Source organism: Caretta caretta, chromosome 11 (assembly GCF_965140235.1).
Source record: "Caretta caretta isolate rCarCar2 chromosome 11, rCarCar1.hap1, whole genome shotgun sequence".
NCBI lineage: Eukaryota > Metazoa > Chordata > Testudines > Cheloniidae > Caretta > Caretta caretta.
Window position 1 is genome coordinate 34338575 of NC_134216.1, and position 13754 is coordinate 34352328.

The 13754-nt window shown below is 41.1% G+C and overlaps 1 protein-coding gene across 8 annotated transcripts in view; it reads left to right on the forward strand.

Annotated features, from left to right (window-relative positions):
• The window catches only part of SLC4A10 (solute carrier family 4 member 10), a 360367-nt gene that overhangs the window by 313335 nt on the left and 33278 nt on the right, over positions 1 to 13754 (forward strand). For all 8 annotated transcript variants that reach the window (XM_048869228.2, XM_075117879.1, XM_048869229.2 and 5 more), the window contains 3 exons: positions 2224 to 2398; positions 2588 to 2721; positions 4825 to 5070. In XM_048869228.2, the coding sequence (XP_048725185.1) occupies positions 2224 to 2398; positions 2588 to 2721; positions 4825 to 5070 (555 nt within the window). The remainder of the gene's footprint in view (positions 1 to 2223; positions 2399 to 2587; positions 2722 to 4824; positions 5071 to 13754) is intronic.

Genomic DNA, 13754 nt, shown 5'->3' on the forward strand with positions numbered 1-13754 from the left:
TACATTCAATTCCAATAAATAATACACTTGAGGCCAAATTTTTAAATAACAAGGATCAAGATCATGTATATTTTGTGCCGGGAAACAGGGCATTTGTGCAAGCAACTGTACATTATGATATCCATTTGTGTATGCTCTTATGGTAATTCTATGCACAAGTGCAATGTATGCGTGGTAGCAATTGTGTCCCTAGCCTCTGTTTGCCAGAAGCTGGGAATGGGCAACTGGGGGTGGATCATTTGATGATTTACCTGTTCTGCTCATTTCCTCTGGGGCACCTGGCATTGGCTACTGTCAGAAGACAGGATACTGGGCTAGATGGACCTTTGGTCTGACCCAGTAGGGCCGTTCTTATGTTCTTACGCAGATAATAAAGTATTTTGTGCATAACACTCTAGTAACTTTTTAAAAAATCTGGGCCTTTGTGACTTTGATCGCTGTCAAAAAAGTGTGGAGATGAGTTTGTTTTAAATGTACACATCTGTCCCTTAGTGGGTTGCTGTGCATACAACTCACACAAAGAATCAGGCGCAAAAAGGATGAGGTTGCAGTGACCAAAGTGAGAGATGATCAAGGTATGGGAAAGTGTGTTTACAGTAGGAATGTAGGAGACTATATTTTAGAAACTTAGAGGAAGAAATAACAGTCTCTAGTAAGAAACTGGATCATGTGGAATGACAGTGCTGTTCTTATCTGTGCTGGAGAAGGGAGGGGATATGAAGGTTAGGAAGGAAAAATGGCAGTGTTTGCCATGTTTCAGAGTAGCAGCCGTGTTAGTCTGTATTCGCAAAAAGAAAAGGAGTACTTGTGGCACCTTAGAGACTAACCAATTTATCTGAGCATAAGCTTTCGTGAGCTACAGCCATGTTGAGTCTGAGATGGCAGTAGCACAGACAGACACAAATATCTGAGAGGCATTTGAAGATGCAAGACTTGAATAGGAGTGGAAGGATTGGAAGCTGATTTAGAAGACATTGACCAAGAGATAATAATTAAAGCCAGGGGACCATTTGAATTAGCCCAGGGGGAGAGAGAGTAGAGGAAGAAATAGAGGGGACTGAGAACAAAATCCTTTGGGACCAACAGTAAAGAGTGGGAAAAGAGAAGACTGCAAGCGGCACTCATCCAAAGAAATTCTGAAAGTTTGATAGCTTGATAGGTGTAATCAAGGAGAGAGATATGTGGAAGTGTTATGACGGAATAGACAACTCTTGCAGAATGGGTGATACTTGAAGTGGTACAGTTAGCTCAGTCTGTTCTGTGTGAAATAGGACCTGCCATATAACATTTTTACTGGCATTATTTATATAAAAAGTCCCTTTCTGGAAAGGAAAAGACTTTAGACCAGAGCATCAGCTGGTGTAAATCAGTATAGCTGTATTAAAGTTAATGGAATTATGCAGGTTTCCCCCATGTGAGGAACTATCATTTGATTTAAAGAACACAATGACATGAGATCAGGAACTGGGTTTACATATGAGTCAATGCTATTTAAGAACTTTCTTTTGTTGTTTGCTCTGTGTCCCGTCTTCCTCGGGGCTACTTTTTGGATTGTCTTGAAGAATGTGTGTGCAGATGCCTCTTCACCACCACAGAAACTCAGGCAGGGTACTGAATGACACTGTTTGGCCCAGAGACTGTGTGAATCTTGCACCATTTATGAAAATGTAGCCTGCTGCTTCCTAGTACTGTCAGAACTCCTTACAGAGGGAAAGAACTCACTAGAAAGCTTCTTTTGAGAACAGATTTTAAATTGTGAATAGCCAGCGAAGGCTAAGTACTACATATCTCTGTGAGTAGTTCCATCAGTCCATCTCAGTGGACTACTCATGGATCAAAGTAGTACTCAACATGAGTAAAGATGCGAGAGAAGTATTCTAGGGCAGTAGCAGGTGTCAGATGAAAAAGAGGAAGGATAGGTCATTGGTTTAAGGCACTAGCTCTGGGACTTGGGAGACCTGGGCTCAAGTTCCTGCTTCCTTTGTGACCCTGGGCAAGTCACTTGGTGTCTCTTGTCCCTCTCTGTGAAGTGAAGATAATAGCAGTGCCCCACTTCACATCAGTTTTAGGAGGATAAATACTGTCAAGATTGTGAGGCACTGAGATTGGGGGCAGGAAACACAATTACCTTAGATTTCACATGTACAGGTCTCATAATTCATCCCAGTGGTGAAAGAAAACAGAACTCTTTCTTTCTGTCTTTATTTTTTCCCCTTTTCTTAGGTTTTTTGGGGGATTGATTTTAGATATCAAAAGAAAAGCTCCCTTCTTCTGGAGTGACTTCAGGGATGCTTTCAGTCTGCAGTGTCTAGCATCATTTTTATTTCTCTACTGTGCTTGTATGTCTCCTGTCATCACGTTTGGCGGTCTGCTGGGAGAAGCAACTGAAGGTCGTATAGTATGTGTTTTACTTTAATCTGAACTTTTAAAACACAATTACTTGTTTAGGTTTGTGGTTAGAATTTTCTTAATATTGCATGTGTCGCCTTTAAAATGTTGTAGTCTGAAACTGCATTGTCACCCACAGTATTTGAACACTTGATAGAAAATTTCTGAAAGTTCAATCTTTTTTTTTTTTCACATGCAGAGTGCAATAGAATCTTTGTTTGGAGCATCCATGACTGGAATAGCCTACTCTCTCTTTGGTGGGCAGCCTCTTACTATACTAGGCAGCACGGGGCCAGTGCTGGTGTTTGAAAAGATATTATTCAAATTTTGCAAGTAAGTGAAGTAATATTATTTAAATAAACATTCAGTGGGTATTTTTGATGTATGGGTGTGTTTGTGACTAAAACATCATTATAAATCCCCTGGCAGCATGCTGAAAATTTGCCTATCTGTAATTTAGATTTGGTTATCCTTTTCATGTGTGACTTCATGAACTACATTTTAACTGATGACAAAATTAGAAATATAACAAAGGCACAGTCCCACGTTAGTCCATAGGAGGCGTTGATACCTCTCGGCATAAAATGAGAATTCAGGATTTTGGGAAACATTGCTCAGACTTTTAGAGGAACGCTGGAAGATACGTGGTGACCAAAACAAAGGGGACTGTTAATGATAAACTGTGTTTTTTAATTTTTTACTTTAAAACTGTTCTGAAAGGAATACAAACCCAGATTGGTATGAGGTTGCTTCCCATTCCAAAATGATTAAATTTAAATCTCATGAATGGAAACCACCCTATAAAATAAGACATACTTCATGGCTTTTCAGCATTTTATCATTCATTAACAACATAGTCAGCAGTGTTGACTGCTGGCGTTGAGCAGCATCTCCTAATCCATGAAATAAATGTGATTATAACCTTTCTTCCTGTCTCCTGTCTCTTGAAAAAGAACTAAATAAAATGTAAGCAAAACCTGCACTTATATGCTAATACACTGTAAGTAAGTTCCTTCTGAGACAATATGAATGAAAATTGTGCTTACACTGTCAGCCAGTCATGGTGGGTTCCTGAGATCCAGGGCCTGATGTGGGCAGATGGCTACCCATCCTACACACTTCTTCCCATGGGTCCCATCTACTTGGTCTGCCTCATTTTTACAACTGGGACTTCTGAGGCAGAAAGGCTTGATAGCAGAGTAAATCCTCCTGATGAACAGTGCAGAGTGGGGGGCCCTGTCAGTTCCCGAAGGTCATTCCCTCTCATCTCCATGATAGGAAAAGACTTCCCAGCTCTTCGTGCAGGTTAGCTGGGACCAAAATATATGTGGTCCTAGAATGCCCCGTGTATGATTATGTATAGCCAGCACAGAGGGTTTTGCTCTAGGTTGTGGACAGAGAGTGGAGGGTGAGGGTCTGTGTGAATGAGGCAAGACTTTGAGACTATTATATCTTGCTGATCATAACCACTTATTGTCTTGCACTTTTGAAGTTGAAGAAAACAGGCCGATGTAGGGATCTACCACTTTTGCTGCTCACTCAGGATTAGAGTCATCCAAAGATCGCCTTTGAGGGTATACTCTCATACACAACTGCTTCTCATTGTTCCCTTTAGTAGCACGCTCAGGCCAAATGAGAATCTGGCTTGAAGACATCTGACTTCATTTCATGAAAGGAAAGCAATTCTGAATTAAAAGGGCCTTCACATTTCTTCACTACTTTCTTTTTTTTATTGAAAAAATGTAATTGGGAAATCTGTAATTCTTCTAGTTTGTTTTACAATTAAACAGTGAGACAGCAAAAATAATAATAATAATAAAAAAAAAATCCTGAATTAACTGGGAGCATTAATTACATTTTGATCGAGCTTTTCATTAAAAAGGGATCTGGCCACTGCAAAGTACAATTGAAATCCATGGCCTATTTTATAACTTGTGGTGTTCAATACTATTAAAAAGGGAGTAAATGAATAATATGACTATATCTGTGTGGATTATCTCTAGGTTTTTTTTTATAGAGGTGGAAACTGCATTACATGAGCAACTATGCAGGTTTCCTCCTTGGTGAGCTAACCAACATAGTACTTGACTGTCAGGACAGTATTATGTCCAGGGCCAATGGTGGCTTCAAGATGGACATTAATACACCATAGTAGTCATAAAGTAGCAGGTTCTGCTCACATCTCTGTTCCCAGATAGAGTGCTACAGTGTATTTTAGTCTTCTGTTGGGCATTAGGGCTAGCTGTGTTCTTTGCTTCTTGCAGATGGACAGCCTCCTTGGATTCAGTCTTTCTAGAGATTACTTTTGTGTTTGGCAGGTCAAGAGAGGATATAAAAAATGCACATAGCTGCACAGAGTGGATTTTTGTGGTATTTCCTCTTCTGTGTCTACGAATTAATGTTTTGACTGTGTTAATTTTTCTTTTTTTTTATTAGAGATTATGGGTTATCATACCTTTCTTTGAGAGCTAGCATTGGACTATGGACTGCAACTCTATGCATCATCCTTGTTGCAACCGATGCAAGTTCCCTAGTCTGCTACATTACCCGGTTTACTGAAGAAGCATTTGCTTCTCTTATCTGCATCATTTTCATTTATGAGGCCTTAGAGAAGCTATTTCATCTCGGTGAGACGTATCCAATCAACATGCATAATGATTTGGAACTGCTGACTCAATACTCGTAAGTAAGATTTCTTTTATTAACCATGGCGTCTTCTTTTTCATAAATTATATTTTCCCTGTGAAGAATATGAATGGTTCACAGCAGGAAAAGCACTTTCATGCTTGAGACACATTGCTTGACATACAGCAACCTATAGATGTGATAAAGTCAATCCAATGTTTTTCAAAACTATAATTGCTTCATGTCCTGTAGGGGTCATTCCTCCTTTTGGTTCATGTGATCATAATGGGAGCTGTGTGCATGTACTGGGGGGAAAATAACACCTGTTAGTGCCTGATTCTGCTGTGTGGAGGCTGTAGTGGTAAAAAAAACAAAACAAAACAGTGTGATAAACTTACCTAAACTAAACTCCCATTCCCTAAATGAGAAGTGGGTAAACTCAGTTTACCCTTGACTGCACTATTACTATGATACAGGCAGAACTACGGTTCATTTCAGTGAGATTTTTGCCTTCATCAGAACTGGATGGGGTGGGACCCTTCTTTTATCATACATTTTGGCTTATAATGATTGTTTTCTTGAATTCTATTTTCTTCCTGCTCTCATCATTGTAAGGATCTTTTTTTTAAAAGGGATATTGATTTACCTGGGGTAGGATTCTGCCCTTGGTACACTGAGGTATTCTCGTCCCATTTCCTAAGAAGACAAAACAAGACAAACACACACAGATTGGGAGAGAAAGAACAGCTAAGATAGAAAATGTAGCTTCTGTCTCTGGAGTTGACTCTCATTCTCAACCTTGCTGCTGGAGAAACACAGGCACAGCATGTGGTCTTATCAGCCACCCCAAGACCTGGCAAACCTGTACCAACACTGAGCTGTTTAGGTCATTGCATTTAGCTGCCTTTCTGGTCACAGGCTTACAGCAGTGTTGTAAAATATAGCGTCTTGGCTGGCTAAGACAGACTCTTATTTGACAGAAAGAGAAAAGAGAGGAATAGGAGAGAGAAGAAATAAGGTGGAAGGAAAAGGATGCACTGGGGGTGAATGACAAAGCCTCACATCCCAGATGGTATTTCGGAGTCAGCTGGAGATGGTAATATTGGAAGTGGCAAAGTCATCTTGGTCCCTCTCTAGCCCAGTCTGGTCAGCACATCTCTCAGGATTAAGATGAAGAAGGTCCGGGGTCCCAGGAAATGGTGGGTGTGGCAGCCATGATAGTGAAGCTCGCTCCTTCCCCGTCTTTCAGCCAGCCAGTGTCGCTGGTAGCCACCTATGTTTTTCCCCCAAAGTCTCTTTTTCAAGAACCCCAAAAGGGAGTGATGGGCAAAATAGCCCATCCCCTCATTATTTCGTCCACCAAATGAGCCTAATTTCTGAGAGACCAATTTTGGTTCACTGATTTCTGGTTCCACACTTTTCTTTCTTACCAAGCATGACCTTCACACAGTCCTTGCGTTATATCAGTAGAGCCCCCACCCCTTTTTTTGGACCAGTTCAGTCTTTGTCTCACTTTTGCTCCTTTTTTTATCAACATTTATTGTTGTAGGCTATTGCAATATTCCATGAACTTTCACTCACTTCTCATAGCTGAGCTCACAATTAGGGCACATTTGTAGGCCCAGTTGTAATAGGAGAGGAAAACCTCCAGGCTGATGATGGGAGGGTGTGGGAATAGGGAAATCCTAAACTGGCAGTCAAGGTTCCATCAGAAACCTGCCTGGTTTCTGTCAGAATTTCATTGAAATTGACACAGTTCAGCAGAATGATTTGATTTTGGCAAATCAATGTTTTCCAACAGAAAAATGTTCCATCAGAAAATTTCCAATCAGCTCTAGCATTAATAATGAGACTGTTATTAGTTAGAGTCAACTATGAAGTGCAACATTTTATAGGACATAATTTAGTTTGTACAAATATTTCAAATAAAATGTTATTGCAATTTAAACTGTGTGATTTTTCTGGGAAATTACAGTCAGTGAAGCTGTTTGCAATGTTGTAGCTGTGTTGGTCCCAGGATACTAGAGAGACAAGGTGGGTGAGGTAATATATTTTACTGGACCAACTTTTATTGCTTGTCTCTTTCACTAACAGAAGTTGTTCCCCAATGGTCCTCCTGACTCTCATTCAGTGAAGTTTGTTTTCATTTTAAATATATTTAAGTTTCTTGCCAGAGTAGCTCCATGTACCTTCTCATGGACTTAATAACAGTATGGATTGGAAGGATTGGAGTTGTCTAGTGCAGTGTGGTTAAAGTAAAGGAATGGGAGCTGGGACTCCTGGGTTCTATTCCTTGTTCCATCACAGACTTTTGTTTCCTTAAGCAAATCATTTCATCTCTTGTGTGCCTCAGCTTATCTATCGATAAAAGCTGTAAAACAGATATTGTGAGGTTTAATTAGTGTTAATAAATTAATTACTATTTTGGTAAAGTAATTTAAGATATGTGGATGTGAAATGCTATAGAACTGCAAAATATTAGTTTTAACATGAATGTAGTACAGTTCTGCTCCTAACATAGACAGGTCTCCCTGCTCTACATCCTACATTCTCCTTGTCATTGTAAATGGACACAGTCATCTTCTTCACATCCCAGTCCTGAACTGTTGTGCTGATGCATTTCACAGCAAAAAACGGTTGCATTTCAGTAGTGAGTAAAATGATTCCTATGTGCAATTATACCAAGTGCTTTGAGATGAAAGGCACTATGCCCTGGTTTTGCACAGCTTTACTTTTCAGATTTTTACTTAATATATTGCTGAATGGTTCATTACAGTAGTGTAGTATTAGTGCTCTATAATTTTCTTTGCAAGCACTTTACTTTATTGTTTATTAAAATAAAATTTAAAACAACATGTATATAGTATTTCTCTGTTGTCATTTTTACATATCTAATTTTTTCTTTCCATACAGGGTTATAGTTTCCATATAAGGGAGGGTAGAATATGATCTCTGGACTATGGCATTAAGGGCCTGAACCTGAGAAGTGAAATGAGTGAGTGCAGGTGTTCAGGACCTCTCAGTATCAGGTCTTGGTTACTGATTCTTCCTTGTGATGTTTAATGAGCTTTTTGAGATGGCTCTTTCAGCTTAAGAATCTTTACTTTATTGTTGCATTCTGAAAGGTGCATGTGGAAGAAGAGATTCAGAGAATAAAGAAGTGAAGTAAGATAACAAGGACAGTTATTAAGAAGTAAGAGCTTATGGATTCACTTATGTTATATGAGAACAAAAATAGTCTAATGAAAAAGGACAGAATCTAGTTGCACCCTGGGGCTGAGGATGGCCAGTCTCCTCAGCCAGTGAAACATGTCAAAAAGCATTCTCAGGCAGGAGACCCACTCCAGAAGTATGTGTTTTTAATGATTTTGTTGAACTCAGATGAACTCTCTGCGTAGGGAAAGAAACAGCAACACTAGGGCAAGGCCACCACCTTCTGTTCCAAGAGAGAATAACAGTGACTCAGCCAAACCTGTCATTTGCATTTTGAGCTGGAAAGAAAGAAAAAAATAAAACCACAAGACCAAGAAGCATTGGAACACATTGTTATATGTTGTTTTCTCTGAAAATATAGATAGAGAGTCTGGAGCTGAGCACACATATACGTGCACACAACCCTGTGGCCTGGGACTAAGTGTGATCCCCGCTACCTGGGGCTGACAGCTGGAGCCCCACTGCCCAGGGCTGAAGTTGCAGAGGTCACGTAAAATCACAGAATCCGTGATCTCCGTGACCGACTCATAGGCTTACTAATAAGTTATGGTTTGATATATATATACTTTCTCATCATATTATGCAAGTACTCTTCCTCTGTGATATTTTAACCTAAAGAATAGACATGTGTTTATTGGCTTTTCTCCTAATTCACATTCAGGCAAAGCAGACTATGTATATGCATCAGATATGAAATCCTGACCCCACTGAAGTCCATAGAAGTTTTGCCACTGACTTCAATGGAGTAAGGATTTCACCTTAAGGATCTTTATAGGATGTAATTTGTGGAGGGTTTTTTTAGGATATGTGTGGGCAGGGCAGGGAGTGTTTTCACAAGCCTCAATACCTCTGGGCATTTAGGGAGTCAAAAGGTTGTTCTCATAATATTTCTGTTCATGAAAAGTTGAAATATTACATGAAGGCCTCAGAGAGCAAGCAGACATTAAAAATATCTCATGGGTTTACCCAGGCCAGTTCCAGGCACCAGCAAACCAAGCAGGTGCCTGGGGTGGCAAATGTAAAGGGGCGGCAAGACATCAGGCTTGGCAGCAATTCGGTGGGGACGTGACTCTTCTTCGGTCGCTGGCAGCAATTCGGTGGCCGCACCATCACTCCGCCTCCACATTCGGCGGCAAGGTTTTTCGTTTTGTTTTTTTTTGCTGCTGGGGCGGCAAAAACACTGGAGCCGGCTCTGGGTTTACCTTAATCACACAATATTATTCAAGTTATTGTGGAAATAGAATTAACAGCCTTCCTATGTACAATAGAGCTGCAGTAGTATATATCTCCATATTTTAAGGGATAACATCAATATACTCAATTGATAATGGTGGCATTTAAAAATAAAAATTCGTGTTAAATTATAATTACATACAGTCATTAGAACACCTGATGTATTTCTGAGGGGGAACTGTTTACTCCCTATGCACGCTTGACAAATATCTACCCTATCTTTTCTTTTTGCTGCTTTTCAATGCATATAGAACTTGCAGGGCACTAACAGCAGGAAGAAGAGTGCCAACCAAATTGTCATCATCCCCTCAAACTCTAGCTTTGGGACTTCCTGTCCTATAACATCAGCCAAACAGTGTCAGAATTTCTAAGCACAACGCCCCAAAAAGCATGTGCCTTTCAGATGTTTTCCAAATATCTGAACATTACTTCATTCTTTCAGATGATACTGTACTGACATTACATAACTATCTATCAAATTTCCTTCAGTTACGAAAATGTACATTTATTTGCACTTTTACATTGTGTCTCACTTTGTGTAGGCCTAACTGGTATTTATACCCATATCTTCCACCTGTATGCATGCCCTAGGATTATTTATGCCAGCTAGCCCCATTAATGCCAAACCTACTGACTGACTTAATGCCGATACCATATTAGTAGGACCACTGGATACTGCTCTCTGCCAGGCAATGGGAGAGCTCTCAGTGGCACTTCACAGACAGTTTAACTGCTGTACTCTGAAAATCTCATTCAAATTATCTGACCTTCAGATCCTCAGATCTTCTCTTGAAAACAGACCTCTCCTCGACCTCCTACCTTCCAGCCTGGCATAGTTGGAAGTTTATAGCTTACTTAGGTTGAACAATTCTATTTTCAGGCTTTGGCTCCACATCTGTCCTTTTTCCTTTATCCTCACTGTTACTGGGGATGTCAATATCCATATTGAGAATGTGCATCATACTGCCACTGCTTCAGGACATGCTCTGACATTGAGGAGTGTGCTTGCCTGTGCCAAGGATTATACCCTTGAACAAATAATTTCACTCTTCTTTTTCTGTCTATAACTCTATCATTACTTCATCGACTACGACTTTGCTTTTAGTAATCCCTCATTTATTTATTGTTCTCTAAAACAGCTACATTCATTACTTTTCTGTCTCTAGTCTTCATCAGATGTTTCTACTACTTCCTGATCCACATACCAAGACCTGTAGCTAAATCCTCCTTCTGACTTTTGATGCAGTTTCATTCCACAGATCTCATACACAGTTCACTTATTCTCATATACAAATTATTTCCGTAAACTGACATTCTCACAGGTCTGGCGGGGCAAGAGTACGCTTTAAAGCACACTATTTACCACAGCACTAGGAAAATCCGGTTTATCTACTGTCCCACATAGCTATGCCAGTATAACATTGCAGTGTAAACCAAGCCTGAATTTTTTCCCCAGTCAGCCAGAACATCCACCTTGACCTATCTAGGAGAATGCCCCTTGGTGGCTGCTCCATTTTGGAGGAGATCCATTTAGTGTCAATGAGTTGTAATCACTGGTTCCAATAGCTCTGCCTCCTTTTTAGATGAGGGTTGTTGGAATTGTCTGATTTCCCTTCTAAGGGTATGTCTTTACTGCACAATTAGCCTGGGATCTTACCCAAGTGTTGCCCCTAATCCCCCTCCTGTCCACATACAAAAACCTCACACCCAAGTTTAGTGATGCTTTCAACCTGGGTATTGAGTGCTACTTTTACTGGTAACCCCCCCACTTTGTAGTGGGGACACAGGCTAAATCACTTGATGCTGATAGTTCTCCAGTGCCTGATCACTATTCCCCCTGTGTGCCCAGAAGGTCAGACAAGTTTACAAAGAATTGTAAAGTGAATTAGTTTACTGCAACACAAAGAACCATGGAATGTACCCCCAGAAGTCCTAGTGACACACACAGGTGACTGCAGTACCAGTAAGAACACAGTAACTTTGGTAGGGCTTTGCACTCACCCAGGCTTGGCTAACCTCAGGCCCAGGTGCCAATCACCCAGATTAACTCTGCAGTGAAGACATACCCTTAGTTTAACACCCATTTTAGAAGTCAAGCACATAAATCACATTTTGGGATATAGATCAGATATGCAATTAATACAGATACGTATGATTAAGGCTATGATTTAGTCATGTGTATTTTTAATAAAAGTCATGGACAATAAACAAAAATTCATGGCCCGTGACCTGTCCATGACTTGTACTATAAATACCCCTGACTAAATCTTAGCTGGGGAGTATTCTGCTCTAGGGGGCCCTGGGGGAGCTGCTTGGGGGGTTCCCCTGGGGGAAGCTGCTGTTCTGGGGGTGTCCAGGGGGCCCACAGCTCTGGGGGAGCTATGGGGCCAGTGGCACCAGCTGCTGGGAGCCGCCGAGCAGGGGCTCCTCTGCTGGACCACCCGCCACTGCTCCAGCCGCCCCCAGGACCGCTGCCAAGTGCTGCCAAGCTGTGGCAGCTCTTGCTGCCCCCGGGGCCGCTGCTTGGGGGAGTCCCCAGTGCGGCCGGCTGCAGGGCTGCCCAAGCGGCTGGCTGTGGAGCTGCTCCAGCAGTGGCCAGTGTGGCTGTCCTTGGGCCTAGCTGCTTGGGTGGCCTTGGGGTCAGCCACACTGGTTGCTGCAGAAGACACAGGGGTTGCAGAAAGTCACAGAATCCGTGACTTCCGCAACCTCCGTGACAGACATGGAGCCCTACTTATGATCATACTTCATCTCACCTACCATTCCTTTCGTTGGGCATGCAAAGACCCAGTAATTTTAACCATCTCTGTGACACACAGCACTTTCTTCTGACTATTGACTCTGCATAACTCCGACTGCTCTACTCTTTCTCACCAAACACCATGAGGAATTTGTTTCTCTGCATTTAACATTACGCAAAAATTTGGTTTGCAAGTGAAAAAAGTTGTAATTACCTGAAAATGACAGCTCTGCATGTCAGGTATGTCATTTTCAATCAAAGAAATTTTCAAATTTCTTCAGACATCTCAAAGACACATGGTGAGGTTTACTGGTACATTTATAGCAGATATGGTTTAAGAACTTGTAATTAAGTTACTTAAGTGCACAAGAAAAGGTGTCTTTTTAAGCAAAATCGCATGTACAACTTTTTATGCTTGTATAACTTCAGAGTGGGTTAAATGTTTTTTTTAAACATTCAGCTTATTTGGACTGAAACTATAAGCAAAAGAAATATTAGCTGAGAAGGAATTTTTTGATAAATGCACTTTGTCACTCACTCTGGCAGAGAAACGAGGAAATGAGCCACACAAACATCACAGGATTTGAGGAGAGGTGTGTTTGAGACTTGCTTCTCTTGAGTCAGGTGCAGCACTGCCTATTTCCCTTTTCCTGGGGAAGCCTCCCAGCTGGGATCTTTCTGCAACTCTGCCTGGAACTCAGCGGCTGGGGAGTCTATAGGTGTGGGTATTTGTTTTAAATGTGTTGGTATTCTGTATTATGAATTTTGGAAACACTTTCATAAAATGTATGGAAATGTGTTATGCATTTTATCAATACCGGCCATGTGCTTCAACTCTCAGTTTGTGGATTACTGTGATGACATTTATTGTAAATTTTTATTATGAAATTTATTGCGAATGGGCATGTGGTGACATTTTTTTAAATGTAATGCCACTTTTAACGTTACATACAGTAAAACTTGCTATTGTAACCTTTTGTGCAAATTCAATACTTAATTTTATGCAGGTATTTATATACCAAAGTTAGAACTAGAAAAGCAGACCAGCTGCCATCAAAACTTACAACACAGTAAACAAACTCAGTGCCAAAACAGTGAAAGGTGCATGTTCCCAAATGACATGTTCAGCTATTCCTGGGTATCCTCTGTCCTCCTGTTTTTGGCCTTTCTGGTGCATTTTGCATGTGCAGGCTGCACGTGGACTGGAGTGGATGAATGCAGAGGGTACATTTGTCTGTTCTGGGTGCTCTTGTTCATTGCCTGTGACATGGTCCAGCCAGCCTCTGAATTGTCCAAAGACTGCCTCACCTGCAGGATACAATAGAATGGAGAGGACTCAAGGTCTGCAGGAGGTGAAGGTGGCAGTGGAGCCTGCAGGCTGGTAGCCATGAGTACAAGTAACTGCTCAAACAGCTCCTCCTGCTGTGCTCTGTCTTCATCCCTCAACCTGCAGTCTGTCCACCACTCTCTTCTTGCACCGTGCAGCCTCTGTCTCTTTTTCCACCCACCTTGCATCCTTCTCCTTCTGATACTCCATTTGGTCCTTCTGGGACTC